This window comes from Penicillium crustosum, assembly GCF_028827405.1.
Source record: "Penicillium crustosum strain IBT 35664 chromosome Unknown utg000003l_segment0_segment0, whole genome shotgun sequence".
NCBI lineage: Eukaryota > Fungi > Ascomycota > Eurotiomycetes > Eurotiales > Aspergillaceae > Penicillium > Penicillium crustosum.
The window spans coordinates 230292-246439 of record NW_026623124.1 but is presented as its reverse complement, the minus strand read 5'-3'; the positions used below and the strand labels follow the sequence as shown (position 1 = coordinate 246439).

The 16148-nt window shown below is 49.0% G+C and overlaps 5 protein-coding genes across 5 annotated transcripts; 2 read left to right on the top strand and 3 right to left on the bottom strand.

The window, feature by feature from the left end:
- Window positions 1-1666: 1666 nt before the first annotated feature.
- On the top strand, window positions 1667-2897 carry N7487_007162 (uncharacterized protein; the record flags this gene model as incomplete). Its single annotated transcript, XM_056874892.1, has 2 exons — window positions 1667-1805; window positions 1873-2897. 2 exons carry the CDS (start codon window positions 1667-1669, stop codon window positions 2895-2897), a joined length of 1164 nt encoding a protein of 387 aa, XP_056727080.1.
- A 272-nt stretch (window positions 2898-3169) lies between these two features.
- Window positions 3170-5121, bottom strand: N7487_007161 (acyl-CoA synthetase; the record flags this gene model as incomplete). The annotated part of the gene is made up of 4 exons (XM_056874891.1): window positions 3170-3437; window positions 3496-4400; window positions 4453-4754; window positions 4809-5121. 4 exons carry the CDS (start codon window positions 5119-5121, stop codon window positions 3170-3172), a joined length of 1788 nt encoding a protein of 595 aa, XP_056727079.1.
- A 215-nt stretch (window positions 5122-5336) lies between these two features.
- N7487_007160 (BolA family protein) lies at window positions 5337-5867 on the top strand (the record flags this gene model as incomplete). Its single annotated transcript, XM_056874890.1, has 3 exons — window positions 5337-5438; window positions 5503-5609; window positions 5669-5867. The coding sequence occupies 3 exons, from the start codon at window positions 5337-5339 to the stop codon at window positions 5865-5867; spliced, it is 408 nt and encodes a 135-aa protein (XP_056727078.1).
- Window positions 5868-6394: 527 nt separating this feature from the next.
- N7487_007159 (syntaxin) lies at window positions 6395-7624 on the bottom strand (the record flags this gene model as incomplete). Its single annotated transcript, XM_056874889.1, has 5 exons — window positions 6395-6456; window positions 6516-6795; window positions 6859-7331; window positions 7392-7554; window positions 7619-7624. 5 exons carry the CDS (start codon window positions 7622-7624, stop codon window positions 6395-6397), a joined length of 984 nt encoding a protein of 327 aa, XP_056727077.1.
- A 3274-nt stretch (window positions 7625-10898) lies between these two features.
- N7487_007158 (uncharacterized protein) lies at window positions 10899-12691 on the bottom strand (the record flags this gene model as incomplete). The annotated part of the gene is made up of 3 exons (XM_056874888.1): window positions 10899-11342; window positions 11402-12602; window positions 12657-12691. 3 exons carry the CDS (start codon window positions 12689-12691, stop codon window positions 10899-10901), a joined length of 1680 nt encoding a protein of 559 aa, XP_056727076.1.
- Window positions 12692-16148: the final 3457 nt, after the last annotated feature.

Below are 16148 nucleotides of genomic sequence, written 5' to 3'. Positions count from 1 at the left end.
ACTGAGAGGCCTTTGATATATTTGGTGGCAGTAATAGTCATCATCGCTGCTCTAGCTGGGCCAGGAAATTCCAAAGTGAAGGAGGCGATTTGGTTCACGATGATTGCAAGTGCACTTCTTAATTGGAAGGTGGTGTAATGGTTTGGGAAACAGGAGTCTCAAAGGGATACGAGCACCAGCCGATTTGATATTTTATCGAGTCTAGCTGCTTGTTCGATCCAGCAGGGTGAAGAACATGTGACTCGATTAGATCCTTGAGCTTGGCATTGGAACATGCTGCTTCTTGGAAGACTATACAGCGAGACGCTCTCAAAAGCGTCCAGTGGTTATGTTGAATGATCCTATAGATGAGTTAAGTAGAAAGGGTTTTTGAATGGTCGTTGCGTGACAAACCTCGAAAAACATTCTGGATTGATATACTCTCAGCCATAGTGGCATAAGCAATACTATCGCTCAGCAAGGCCTTACAGATATATTGGATTTGCCCTGTAATGGCTGAAGCTACCAACGCTACTAATCTCACCTAGAGCACGTATAGATGGAGATCTGATTCAAGCGCTGGCAGACCTAGAACTTCGCCGCTCGTCAGTCAAGGATAAAGTGGCTTTATAGTACCAATCTGGATAACCAAATCCTAGGCCTTCTATTGGTCTCATAAAATTGCGGCTCACCAAATCGAGCTTCGGGATTTGGTATTTGTAGGGCCTGGTATGAAGGGATAAAGGTACCAAGAGATTTGAAAAATTCATCCCACATGGTCCATGCTGAGCAACTACCACATATGAAGGATTTGTGGATTTTGTATTTTCTGGGAATATTGTAATATCATGGTCAATGTCACTTTGACGAAGAAGAGAGTAAAAGCAGAGAGGAAGATGACTGGTCATGTGACTGGGAACTATATATCTCGATGACGTAACCACGCGACAACAACCTCAGGCACACTGGCAGTCTTAGAGTTTATATTTTATGGATAAATAGATTTTATGATCCTTTGAGCTATTGGCTGGGCTGTAGCTCCACTAATAAACAAATAAAAGAACCTGTCTTTCGTTGTCTTTACTTCCATACCCTATCACAGCCCCGGGGTACAGATGTACGAGGTAATGTACAACCAAGATGAGACAGTGTAAGAGCAAAATACGAAGTTTTAGCCACAGTGATCTCATTCCAGTTTATGCTGGTTGGCTATAGAATTGACCAGGATATGTTTAATACAATACCTGGCCAGGTGCATATAGTTGCATATAGTTGGCATACTTCTTGGCAGGGCCTCGATCATGACGCAATTGTTTGGGATTTCGGTCTATGGCGTTTAGCAGATCAAGGATGAGTGCCAGTTTAGCCCTTTTAATGACAATAAGTTGATTTAAGTGGCTGACTATGTAGCTAATAGGAAGCTCATCTCATGTACATCATACGCAATAGTACATCGTGACACCTCAAGGCGTTTGTTCTACTTTGTGGATGTTTGTACACCATCACATTGAAAATACGAACGTCATGAATCCTAATGTTTGCTTTAGTGCGTCGATGTACAAACGGGATATAAATACCCTCTTCTTTTCCCGATCTGGGGAAATCACTTCTTACCTTCATCAACCATATTCCACCATTTACTTCACTTCAACATTAAACAACTTTCATCAATACCATCAATATCAACATGCAGTTTGTACGCAAGGCTGAAGAGGCCATAACTGGCAAGAAGGGCGAGTCTCACGAATCGACGAAGTCCTCCAACCATGGACCTCACTCTTCCAACTTGGCCAACAAGCTTGACCCCCGTGTCGATAGTGATAAAGGTTTGTCATCCACTTCACCTTTTATCTCCCATGCCTCGGGGGTATTCAATGATACTAACTACCTCAGACAACCGTGCTGCTCACACCGATGCGACTGGTGCTGGTCTTGGAACCTCCCGGGACACCACAACTGCTACAGGCACTCACGGCACTCACGGCACTCACGGCACTACCTACGGCGCTACTCAAGGTTCTGGCACTACACACGGCACCTCAGATGTGACTGGCACCGGCGCTGGTCTTGGATCTACCCACGGCACTACTGGTAGCACCAATGTCGGTCCGCACAGTTCCAATATCGCCAACAAGGCCGATCCCCGCGTCGACTCTGACCGTGACAACCGTGCTCGCCACGAGGGTCTCACCGGTGCTGGCCTTGGATCTACTCATGGCACTACCCATGGCACCTCTGGTGTAACTGGTACTGGCGCTGGTCTCGGGTCTACCCACGGCACTACTGGTAGCACCAATGTCGGCCCCCACAGTTCCAACATCGCCAACAAGGCCGATCCCCGCGTCGACTCTGACCGTGACAACCGTGCTCGCCACGAGGGTCTCACCGGTGCTGGCCTTGGATCTGCTCATGGCACTACCCATGGTACCTCTGGTTTGACTGGCACTGGCGCCGGCCTTGGTTCTACTCACGACACCACTGCCACAGGCACTCACGGCTCAGCCTTCGGCTCTGGAACCGGTGTTCCTCGTAGCGCTCCCATTGCTACCCCCGGAAGCAGCAGCACCAATGCTGGACCTCACAGCTCTAACATCGCCAACAAGCTTGATCCCCGCGTTGACTCGGATCGTGACACCCGTCCTCAGCAGCAATCTACCCTTGGTAGTACTGGCACTGGTACTACTACCCACGGTTCCCACACTCGCGGTGCTACTGTTGGCTCGGCGATTGGTGGCTCTGGTCTTGGTACTGCTAGCCATCACGATGCTCCTGCTGGTAGTAGCTACAATACTCCTCCTGCTGGAACTACCACCGGTACTACCGGTCCTCATAGTTCAAGCATCGCCAACAAGCTTGATCCCCGTGTCGACTCGGATGCTGCCCGTGCTCAGAATGAGGGTCTTCACCGTCAGATCTAGGGACATTGAGAATTGGAGTTTGGTTTCCATTTTTATGGGAAAGGATAGGACACGCAGGTCTTGACATGATGCTACGAATTTGAAATTAGGAGCAAGCAATTTTGTTTTTTTATCGACACAATAAATGATTTAATTTTTCAATATATTTTGCTGGATACTATTGTACATGTTTTTCCCGAGTAGAGAGTAAATACGCCCACAGATCTTCATCACTCACCTCAACTCTAGGTCCAGGTAGATGTTCAATATTGTACAGTGTGGGTGTCCGATCTTCAAATACCAAAGACCTCCTTCACAAGTGCCTTCTTATTAACCTTCCCCATCGCATTCCTTGGAATAGCCTCCAAAACCTTCATCTCCTGCGGAATCTTAAAAGAAGCAAGAGAATTCTTCAGCGCGCGCCGCATATCCATGGGCCCCCACGATTGACCATTACGACCCGAAGCGGCCGCATCAGGAGCAAGAACAACCACAGCAGCGATCTTCTGACCCCACTGTTCAGAAGGGAGACCAACGACCGCAGCTTCGGTGACTTGGGGACTAGAGCAAAATCGTCAGTATAGATATTTCAAATGAAACCCGCTGAGAAACAACATACAGAGAAAGTAACTCCCTCTCGACCTCCAACGCGCTAACCTTCTCAGCTCCAGTCTTGATGATATCAACACTCTTCCGCCCCTGGATGAAATACATCGGTCCCTGAGCCCAAGCTCCGCTCGCCCCACTACCAGCTCCGTCAACTACCCTCCGAGTCGCGACATCGCCTGTACAGAACCACGCTCTGCCTCCATCGTCACTCTGCACGAAACTCTCGCGTGTGGCTTTCTCGTTTCCCCAGTAATGGTCGAAGATTGTTTCGCCGCGAAGCTGGATCTCGCCTTCGCGTTCTCGCCCATTGGGATTATTTTCTTCGATTGGGATTACCTCACCCGTCTCGAGATCAGCAAGTCGGGCCTCGACGCCTGGGAGTGGCCAGCCCACGCTGCCGTCGACGCGGTCTGCGCCGTCGAGGCCGCAGCTAATCGCCATGCCGACTTCGGTCATACCGAAACGTTCGAGGAGGACGTTTCCATTGCTGAGGTTTGTCCAGGCTGTCTTTGTTGGGGTTGGGAGAGCGGCGGAGCCGGAGATGTTCAGTCGGAGGTTTTGTGGGGAGATTCCTTCTTTTGAGGCCTTTTGAAGCTCAGGGGTTAGATTGGGGAAGGTGGCCATGAGGCGGTTGTAGATTGTTGGCACGGCAGTGAGGAATGTAATGGGTGATTTTGAGGTGTTGGATGGGAGGAAGGGTGCTGCTAGTCGTTTCCAGACTTTGTCCGGGTTGAAGGGGTACATGAACTCGATTGATGACCCTGCTACTATCGGTGCCACGATTGCATTTACCACGCCGTGGATGTGGTGAAGTGGGAGCAGGTGGAGAAGTCGGTCATCAGGTGTATACTTCCATGCTTCTAGTAGTGAAGATGCTTGCGCGGCCAGTGCCGATTGTGGGATCAGAACACCTTTCTGTTTCAAGTTAGGCCGAGTTCCTTTGGTGTAGGGAATTAACTGAACCTACCGGTCGATTCGTGGTCCCAGATGTGTACAACATCATCCCACCAGAAGAAGGCTGCTTCAGATCATGCAAGGTTACGCTCTCGCGACTCGATGCGCCCTCTGTGAGTTTATTTCGGATAGCAAACAGAGGCTCGTGCTCCAATCCCTCTCGCAGGATTTCCATGCCTTTATCAGCATACTTCTCAGTTGTCAGCAGCATCTTAGCCTGTGAATTATCCAGGATATACTTCAGCTCCCCAGTCGGGAAAGACGGCGAGAGCGGAAGGGCAATGGCATCACTAGCAAAGATCGCCAGCAGCGTCACTATATGCCTATTAGTATTCTATATATAGTCTTGGGTGTTCAAGACAACAGTACCTACGTAGTCATAGCTGTTCTCCGCGAGGAAGGCAACCCGCTCGCCAGCCAATTGGCCCTGCGCTTTCGCGGCCTTTTGTTCCAGATCGTCCTTAGCGCGGACGATGTCGGCAATTAAACTACCGTAGGTGAATGATCGGGAAGAGACGCTATGCACAACCGCTAGACTTTCAGGGTCATGGTTCTGGAGTGCGCGGAAGATATGTGTGTTGGGGAGAGTTGACAAGAGTCTCGCGCTGAGAGGTGTTCGCCGCGGAGTGAAGCAGATGCGCGCATTGGAACGCGAAAGCAGAGAGAGCAAACTGCTAGACATTTTGAATTTCGAATCTTTAATTTTAGTGATTCATCTCACAGCATACACCCCATATCAAGCAAAAAGAGGAGCAATTGAGGTGTCGAGGGGAAAAACAGGTTGATGTCATGAGAGTGAAGTTCCGAAATCGAAAACATCCGATTGGCTTCAATTGCGGACGTTTCTCTCCTCCTCCTACCTTCCTTTGATCGCTTCTTTTTTCTCTTTTCTTCTAAATGCTTCCTCGCAGTCTTCCGGGTCTGATCCCTCGCCGTCTCTTCTCTGTTTCTGCTAGGATGGCTTCCAATACCCCGCTGGAGGATGTCATGCGCGACAAGGTGAGCCACTCCGCTTTGTTGTTGACCACAATTGCTAATATATCTCCTCTTTTTTTTTATATAGATCGCTCACGCATTCACACCTTCCAAACTTGAGATCCGGAATGACTCTCACCTCCATGCGCACCACGCTGCAATGGAGGGGTCGGTGTCCAAGGAGACGCATTTCCAGTTCGTTCCTCCACATCCAAACATACACGGTGCACCAGCAAATATCTAATATCCCGCAGCGTGACAATTGTCTCTGATTCCTTCGAGTCGAAGATGCAACCCGCTCGACACCGCATGGTCTACGCATTGCTCAAGGAAGAGATGGCTCGTGAGGGCGGACTACATGCACTGCAATTGAAGACGAAGACACCAGCCGAGGAGCAGCGCGAGAAAGAGAGGAAGGAACAGGAGAAGAAAGAGAGGAAGGAGAAGGCATAGATAGCTGATTGATTCGGCGTTCAGGTGTTCCTTATTCTGAAAGAGTCTTGTCGAGTCAGATACCCCCAGACCATGACTCGAAATGCATGACACAATTACACTGCACAAATCACCTACGATTTCAAAACTCGACTACAGGCGGTATACATCAGATTCATGCGTGAAGGGATCGATTATTAGACAGTATTACATAGGTTCTAACGCCAGACAGGGGGGCCAAGGAAAGCAACACACTCTAGTATATACATCCATGCGCCGCGACATCATGAGCCCCGAAGCGACAATCATCAAGAGCCATCGCATGTTAGGCGCGGAGCAGCTGTACACGAACAAGCAGGTACAGCTAGGAGGCAAAGACACAAAAGAAAAGAGGGGTTGAAAGAGATTGCTTTTACACAAGAAGGAGAATGCGAATGGGTGGTATAACGAGGGGACAAAGAACAAATGGGAAGATGCGGAGATGCGTCGATCCCCGGGAAAGGTCGTACAAGGAGAAGGTAGGAAAGGGACGTAGTGTGCAAAGATCACTACTTCTTGTTGGCGTTGGTGACACCGACGGCCACACCGACGACGATACCAATAATAATGACTGGATAACTAGGTTAGCGGGTCGGCCAGATCGTGGTGTGCAGACAGGTAAATACTTACGGATGATAATCAGTGCATACCACTTCCAGCGCCGAGCGTTCTTTGCACTCTGAATAGCAGTGTCCAACTTGGTGTTGGCCTGCTCGACGTTGCGGTGTGTCTCCTCAGCTCCCTGTTGAATCTGCTGAACTGCAGGCTCCTGCTGGTGCACCAGCTCTGCGACCTCATTGTACAGGTGGCTCAGTTCAATCAAATCCTGCTCGATCTTTCGGATGGCGGCGGAACGCTGCAGAGTAGCCTGACGGGCATCGTTGGCCTGGCGAGTGCGAGTACCGGGAACCTATTTCTCAAATATTAGCAACTGACCACTAAAAAAAGGAGATTCCCTTCAGGCAAAACATACAACAAAGCTCTGTTCCTGTCCCATGAGGACATTCTGCACACCCTGCTCCAACTCCTCGGGGGTAGCTTCTGGGTTGGCAATCTCGTATCGGCGGCGCACTTGCTCCTCCAGGCGCTTCTGGAAGTCACTCTGTGCGCGCTGGTACTGCTCAATCTCACGACGCAGGTTGCGGCTGACGTTCTCGACCTGGCCCTGCACGCGCGAGTCACCGGATCCGGGGGTTTCCTTGATGCGCTTGAACTGATCGCGCAGGTAGCGCAGCGCAGTGTTGATCTCATCCTCAATGTAGTCGAGTGTTTGGCGGGAGGCCTGGTCTTCCTTGCCGGTGCTTGAGTCCAAAAGAGCCTTTTGGGCGGCGACCAACTGGGTCTCGCGCTTCTTGGTCAGCTCGGCGATGCCCTCGTTCATCTCCTTGCACTTGTTCAGAATCGCAGTGGGTCCACCAGATGAGGCCTGGTTGACGTTGGACATTTCTGTCAAGCAATTAGCATCTTAAAATCGTCGCAAGGCACTTGATTATCGGGTCAGCATACCATAGCCACCATTTCCTTGCTCTGCGGCACCAGCCTGGTTGTAGCCAGCGCCATATCCATAGCCCTGCTGTTCCTGGCCCCCATAGGGATTGCTCTGTTGCTGACTTCCGTACGGGTTGTACTGGCCGTAGCCGCCTGAGTTGTTATCCCCTAAGCTCTGGTACTAGGGAAAGTCGCGTCAGAAAGCAGATTCAGGGAATCAAGGAGGTTGACATTGGTTCACTCACACTCATGATGTGCAGATTCTCAGGTTCTCAGATGCGTGAAACAAGACAAGAATGGTAGGGGGGGAGATGAAGGAGGGAAGGGTGAGACGGGAGAAGTGGAGGTTGCGGCAGAAGTGCTGGCGGTGTCAGGACAGCAAAGCCAATAAGGTCCGGGTGTTAGTCGCGCTGAATAGCGAAATTAAGCATTAATTTGGGAAATTAAACGGGCTTGATGGGTTTAATGGGGTTTAATGGAGTTTCATGAGTTTCATAAATTTCATGGGCTTCGAATTTACTGATTGTTTTTCGGGGTCCCCCCTATTTTTAACAATTTCCTACAGAGTGGACAGTGCACCGTTGTTCCTACATTAATACGGGATACTACAGGTATGGAGTCGAGATTGACCATTCACCCTGTGTGGCTGAGCCTGTTCTATTTAAGACACCGTCGCAGATTGTGATTTGATGACCAGGAGTGGATCGGCATAGAGGTAGGATATATTTTCCAAGGTACCGGGTACTTGACTTTGATAGGTAATACCCACCTTTGAAGAGGTACCTAGTACTTGTTTTCAGGGTCTGGCCGTGGCAATGACAACGGGAGTCTGCACGTCATGATTATGATGTATCAACTTGATGAAAGACCTATGTATGTTAACTCCAGATTCCAATAGGAATCTAATCCAGTCAGCACTTCAAATGCTGTTACCTTGTCCGGGAGGCAAGTCGGAAATAGCATGCGCAGGGAACCTAACTTAGGGAACCTAAATAAGGAATCCAAATAGGGAATCTAAGCTGAAAATCGGACGTGGAACTCGTGAAACTTGACCAATCAGGACATTTGGGGTCTATGAGCCTCATCCCAGGCATCAACTAAAGTTATCTACTCCGTATTTGTTTAATGTATAGAACTAAGATGTCAGATCTATAATATTGATGCCTTTACATATAGAATGCATCATAAGTATGGCTGCCTGATCGAGGTATATCACCGCGAGGCTAACCAGGTTTATATAGGAAAATATTAAGGAATATCATAAAATATAGAAGTCATAATGGCTACTAACTAGTTACTAACTACTAACTGGCCATGGTGCCTAAACCGGTAACTCGTTACATGTTTGTTCACGTGGACACAAATACCCCTCCTTTTCACCTCCAACACACACACGCACTCTCTCTCTCTCTCTCTCTCTCTCTCTCTCTCTCTCTCTCTCTCTTTACCCCACAGCCGCTCGGACGCATCCACCACATGTACTTAGCTAAAGTCTCAAGGGATATTCGAAGGTTGCCATGAATTTCAACTAACGGTTTTCGTATAGGCACATCGCAGGCAAGTTAGCTTGTGCTCGGGAGCTGAGCTTCTTGAGGTTAGTGAGTGGAGTAGGTCTCATGCGAGGGTCTCAACTTCAATCACCTGGACATCTGTCTGAGGAGTTGCCTTCGACATGACAAGGGAACTCTATCAACGGCCCTTCTTGACTCAGGGTGGCTCTTGTACTAGGACATTCATTGCTTCTTCCAGTTGAGAGAACGCTGCCTATATTTATTTACCCAACTCCAATGGAAGCCGAGTCCTTCTGAAAACTCTCGATCCATACCCACAATTCTCCAAGAACACCTGAAAATTCTCATTTATAGCACTGGAGTGCGGTAGCTCCGGTCCAAACCATATGCATGGTTCCTTCTTTTGATCATGGGCCATGATGAAAACCATCTCAATGACAATCAAGGCAAATCGTCGAGGTTTATCGCAGCATGGTACATCTATCACACGTGAAAATCAACAGGAAACCCTCGCACAATGGCTATGAGCATGGTGGGATAGAAGTGGAAGCATGGAAGGAGCTCGGACTTCCGATTCGGGTGGGAACAGGCTATATGTAAGGTGAGCCGCTACCAGAATCAATTCGACTATACATCACACGAGGGCGTTGTTACCATAGCATTTCGACGACAATGGAAAGTCTATTGTCGCCATATACCATGCCACAAGTTCTAGTATACCGTAGCTATGTAGTTTGTCAACGTAAGCCAGGCTGTACTTCGCGTATAACATGTTGTGCATTGTATGGGTTTATTAGCGCCATTTCTCACCCTAGTCTCAACTTCAGCCCCCCCCCACCATAATCGTGACAGCTGAGCCTCTGGAACAACTGCAGATCACCTCCCGAGGTCCCTTATTGGGAATCTGTAAACTCGTCCTTTGCAATGAGCGGCCCAGGCAACTATCTTCCTCCAGCGCTGGGCACCGACGCGATCAGTCAACTGATCGTGTCTCTGGATCTCCCCATTCCAACCTCAATTAAACCTCTCCAAGTCATAGCGGGCTTCATTCTATTTATTTAATCCATTTTACAGCAGTCACCCAGATTCATACATCAAGCAGCTCCGTGCTTCCAGTCAATACCGATGGCTCAGTGCGTACTATCTGATCGAGCTTCATAAACATACTTGGGACGGCTATTTTGCCAACCCCATTCCTTCTCAGGGTTTCGCCAGCTTCGTGGCCTTCACCATCAGGTTGTCTTGATTGCTACATCTACACCATTCAAAAGCATTCCTCGCTTGAATCTTATATAGACCTCATTCAGAAGATTCGCGCTTTCATTGCTGCTATTCAGGAACGTGTCGAACAACTTAATCAGGTCATCTATGTCCTCGCACATAAAGATCTCCATTTTGCCAACCCACCTCGTGCCTTTTTGTGGAATATGAAATGGTCCCCCGAAGGATAAAGAGGACCAGACACGTATGAAAAAAGCTCTTTGGATCCATCTGTCATGAAAAGGGAGCGGGAAAGATCCTCGAAGATATGGAGTTGGATCCACTTCAAGAGCCAATGTAGACGGCAGGGAATTACATTCGTGCTATTGTGGAGGTGTCTCCCCGCGGTCAGGCGCAAGACTGAGTTGCACACTGGCGTGGGGTAGCCGAGGCGGCGATGGAGACGTTTGAGGTTTAGGAATTACTATACCACGAGGAAACCGAATGTGGTGCTCCGTAGTATACATTGATAATTCTTAGAATAAAGATAAGATGTGGAGTAGATGTGTTTCATATATGTATTGATTATTTTCATTTAAATTTATGATTCATATATACTAAATTAAAAGCATCATATCATACCACGTCTCACGATCTGCACAGCAGTTTTAGAACACACAGAGGGTCCTGCTCCGATGATGCAAGTAATGAAAGAAAAAGTACAATCCCAGCGTAGAGATGCTAACAATGCGAATGCCAATGCCCAAAGAAGAAAGAACAAAATATTACAAAAACACCAGTTCCCCAAGGTTTATTATTCCTTGGACTGGCGCCGTTCCGCCTCGGCGACAATGTCGTCATCGGCATCGAGGGCGTTCATGTCATCTTCAATCGCGTTCAGGTGACGGAAGATGGCGTAGAAGATGAGACCACACAAGAAGGATGCACAGGCAAGACCGGTGAACATCCACATGATGGCGGGATCGAAGGCGGCGGGAGTGAGGGCCTCGGCGAGAGCGGATCCGAAGGCGTTCGTGAGGAGGTACATCGACTGCACGAAGGACTTCATGCTGGGAGGTGCCTTGGTGTAGGCGTACTCGAGACCGGAGACGGAGGCGAAAATCTCAGACATACCGATGAACACGTAGGCCGGGGTTTGAATGGCGATGTGCACTCGGTTGCCTTGGGCGGAGCCATCGACCTCGGAGGCTGCGCAGAGAGGGTGGCCGTAGCAGGGACCAGCGGAGTAGATCAGGTGCTGCACGATAGCGGCGTACATCATGGCAAGCGAAGCGACGATGAAGCCAAGGGCGATACGGGTGATAGGGGGAAGGGGATCTTCAGGCGGCGCATCACGGGGTAGACACAGGTTTCGAGAATGGGGATGAAAACAATGATAGAGATGGGGTCAAAGTTCTGCATCAGATCGTTAGGAATGCCGTGGCCTTCCATCTGGCCGGCTTGGGTGACGAAGTTGCCGGAGAACTGTCCGTAGACAACCCAGTAGATCGGGTAGAAGGCGAACACGCGGCAGGCGACCAGGGCGCGCTTCAGCTCGTCGATGAAGTGGTCGTCCCAGTTGACAACCGACGTGCCATTGTGCTCGTTCTGCCATGAGGGCTTGGGGGCATCCATGTTGCGGTTCTTGATCATGATCCAGAGGGCGCGGAAAGCGTCCGTGATGATGGAGCCCTGGGGCGGGCGAACAACGTAGAACTTGCGGCCGAGAACGATGACCAGGGTACCGACCATGAACATGCAGAGACAGAGAAGGTAGGCGGGCCAGAAGTCGATGTACAGCTCCATGTAAGGGGTGGCGAGAAGGGAGAGCGAACCGAGGTTGATGCATCCGTAGAAGATCATGTAGATACGCTGAATGGTCAGGGCGGGGTCAATGACCACGCGCTCACCCTTCTTGGTGGTGGTGATGGCCATCTTCTTCCGCTTGTACTGATCGGCAATCAAAGGAGCCACGTTACTCTTGATACCACCGGTACCCAGACCGATGATCAAGATGGCGACAATGAAACCACCGATACCCGAGCCGTGCTCCAGGGCCGTGGGGATGGAGGTACAGACGAGGACGAGCAGACCAACCATGTAGACGATACAGAACAGCACAATGGTCTTGTACTTGCCGAGATACTGATCGGCGATGATGGCACCGAGGATGGGGGTAACATAACACCAGAACTGGAAGAAGGTCGTGAGACCGGTAGCACCCTGGTGATCCATACCGAGCGCACCACGTCCCTCGCTACCATCCCGAGGTCGCTGGACGTAGTTCTGGAACAGACCAGACATTCCGTAGTAGGTGAAACGTTCGCACAGCTCGACAACAGCCACTAACCAGGCGGAGAGGGGCAGGTTCTCAGCGATATGGCGCAGGGAGGCCTTCTCCGAGAGAGTGGGTTCGCCGCCATCCGGGGTGATCTGGTTCTCCTTGTCCAAATCGGCATCCATAGCCTTTTCATTCAGGACGACATGCTGGGTGACCTCCTCATTATCGTGCGGAGCTCTAAAGATAGGGTTAGTTGTACTCTGGGAGCTTCCAGACAGAAAGAGTACATACCCAGGAGTATCGATCTCACGGTCTGTGGACGCCATGGCTACGAGACCAGATTATGCCTTCTTGAAAACAAGAGGGCAAGGGAAAAATCACAAATCGGAGTAGAGAAAAGAGATCCAAAAAAAAACGGGTGTGAATAATACTATATATGCAATTTTTCATTACCCAACAACCGAATCTGAGTGGGACCGGAGGAGAGTCTTATCTCCCAAAAAAAAGTAAAAGAATAAATAAAAAACCAAATTGCACGCCATCGCCTATGCCCCCATACCACTAAGGCCCTTCTGAGAAGGTCGGACATGGCCTATTGTTCGCACGACCATGGACGCGATCGGCAGTGTTATCGTCCAACGGCGAATGGCTGAAGGCAAAATCCAATGTAACCAGACGGCGGAAATGAACAGTCAAGCAATAAAAGACCGAGCATCGGGTGGACTTTGACTCAGGTTCGGGTCAATCAGAGCAGCGAATGAGCTTGTCTTGCCATTTTGGCATCTGGGGATTTCTGGAAGGGCTAGTCCGAGCCCACTTTATGTTGTCGAATCACATTTGATATGTCCAGGCGGAGATTGCCGGTGAAGTTGAAAAATTTCCCAATTGAGAACGTTTCCGGAATTCGCCACGAGGGCAAATTATCTTTTGTGTGTTTTTGTTTTTTTCGTTTTTTTTTTTCGTTTTTTGGTTTCCTTGTTCAATAGCCGGAGTCAAGTCGATACTCCGACCTTTTTGATATCGTAATATATTAGTATCATTGACCGGGGATCTGAATTGTACACGGACGACTGGAGTACTGGAGTGCTGGAGTGCTGGTCGAATTTTCCTTGTGGACGCCTTCGGGTGAGGCGGCAGGGGTTGAGACCAGGGGCCGTTTTCGTCGAAGGCGAACTGATTGCGAGGTCAAACATACTCCGTATCTCCTTACTCCGTACGGAGTACTCCGTGCTCAATCACCATATGATTGTAAAAAAAAAGATCTCCAGTCTTCCTTGCCGAATGTAACGTTGGGGCCGATTTCCCCTCGTTTTCCCGTTGAGCTGCGTATGTCTCAAAGCTTGACCTTACCCGCTTACCCCGGCAATGACCTGCAACAATAGCCAATACCCTTCAATGCCAGCCGAAGCGATGACCTGAGAGAAACCATGTGTCGTTCCTATCGTGGTTTGGTCTAGTCTCGTGGTTCCGGGGTAATTATTCTCTCGTAAAAAAGTGTCGAAAGGCGATGGGAGGTGGATCTGTGTTTGAGTGCTCGGTGCCTGCCAAGCCCACAGAAGATAAGAGGGTTTCTGTTAGTCTTGTTCATTAGTAGGTGTGTAGGTGTATATAGCACTAGTCATCAAATATCATCTCATAAGATGAACAATTTTTGGGGGTATGTGAAAAGGGAAAAAGAGGAAGAAAAAAAAAGAGAATAAAGATTCCAAAAGATCAACAGGGACCCTCATGAATATATAAACACCAGGGGAAACAAGAGTCATAGCACACGCCCTTTGGGGCTCCGACTTCGCTTATGGACAAAGATGGACTTCAGGTCCACCAACAGGAGAACGGGAGAGCTTATCACCAACAGTTATCCTCACATGGCGTAAGCTCCCAAGCCTTGGGGGGCCTCTTGGGAGTCAGCCAAGCGACCGACGCCTTAAGAAAGAGAGTTCCACCAAGACTTCTCCAAGATATTGGCAAACCCGACACTGTCCGACACCGGCGCTAGAGATATATCACCCATCAAGTCCCCGCGATGAAATATATCAAATGTCAATTTCAACCTTGGATTTCATGAGGTTATCTGGACATGTGAATTGCGTGCTCTTCCATTGGCTTACCTAGGTACTTCCAATGTCTTACTTGCCAAGCCCAATTGAGTTATAGTGCTTACAGGTCTCTATCCCAAGTCCTCCCCTGTGTGATGCCTCCGCGACTTTCCGATTGAACAACTAGGACCATTCCAAGGTCGCTCTGTGTACGAGTAGTTGAGTCAATATGAACACATCACCGTTCCGACATCGCAAGAGCTCGGCTCCCGGCCGATATTATAGAGGGCTCTCAACGGAGTTTGGGGCAGGCACTCTGATATTGCGACACCAGGAGCCACTTAGAACATCACGGTGGATCTCCGTCGGTGACTACTAACTAACCTAGTGCTGACCGATGAACGCCATCGTACTTGTGTTGAGCATGGCTATCCATGAACCATCTCGAAGAAATACGATGGTTGTATCTTGAGGTATTGTTTCCAAATCTCCTTGCTAGGGAGTTTTATTCCCAGCTGAGACCTGGAAAAATATCAATGGAGCATACTGCGCTGGTCAGAGTTTTTTTTTTGGAAGCTTCCAAGGTCAATTACCTCTCTCTATAAATAACTACATCCCATTGGCTAGCTCGTACAGGATAACCTTCCACTGCAAGGCAATTGGACACCCCCCTCGTTCTCTCTACTCTCTCCTACTGGTGTGCTCGGCTGTAGTGCGCGAGCAATTGGTTTGGAGTAAACAGAACATCCAACTTACTACGGAGTAGCGTGTTCATGACTTCTCGACTTCATTGGAGATAAAGCAGGCTTAGTCGATTGGATTCTTAGCTGCGTGTCATCACTTTACAAGGGTTACAGGACAAAAAGACTTTCATGTGCATTCTATGGGATTGATCTTTCTAAGGCCACCAAGTCCGGAGATTTGGAAGGATGGATCTCCCTGTTGCCCTTGCGGCCGACGGTATCAATGGTTTATAGTGTCGGAGGGTGGACATCTCCATGGCATAAGATCAACACCTTGTCTTTAAGTATTTGCAATTTTAAGTTATACGAGCATAACCTGAAAGCACTCTTTGTCCCTGGGGTCTTGTTAAGATACTGAGCCACGAGGTCCTGTGCCAGGGAATCTACGGAGTAGCTGCTCCGGTTTTTCACCGGTGTGAGTTCCTATACGGAGTACTCTAGAGTGAATCGTGGGGCCATTTTCGCCGCAATTTTCACCATTCATTTCCCTTTGCAAACCCACCGGCGTTAGTTCGGTCTATTAATCTGGTACATAATGTATCTACTCCACAGCCTCAAGAAGCCCATCAATCGTCCATCTAGCTTTGTCTTCTCTTTGCTACGATTATGGCTCTTTTATGTATGGGAACATCATGTAATAAAGTGGGTTTAGAATACAGATTATCTACCAGCACTTGGTGAGTAACCTCTTAGATAGGCCCGGGAAGGCACAAGGGATTTGTCCCCTTCGGTTAACAGCCTCCAGAAAGGCAGAGAGCTAGTTCCTACGGTCGATAAGAAGCCAACAGGCAGTATATATATCCAGAATATGCTTAATACTGTAGTATCACATTATGAAAACTACAGGGTGGAGAGAATCCCTGGTTGATGCTTGTGTTAAAGGTCGTACATGTGCTTCTTTTTGGAAATTTCACTTTATTTCTTCAATAATTTTCCCTCTGCATATCCCCGTTAGTACTGGAAGGCTAATGAGGGACTCTTGGCTATCGGGGGTCTCCGCATCA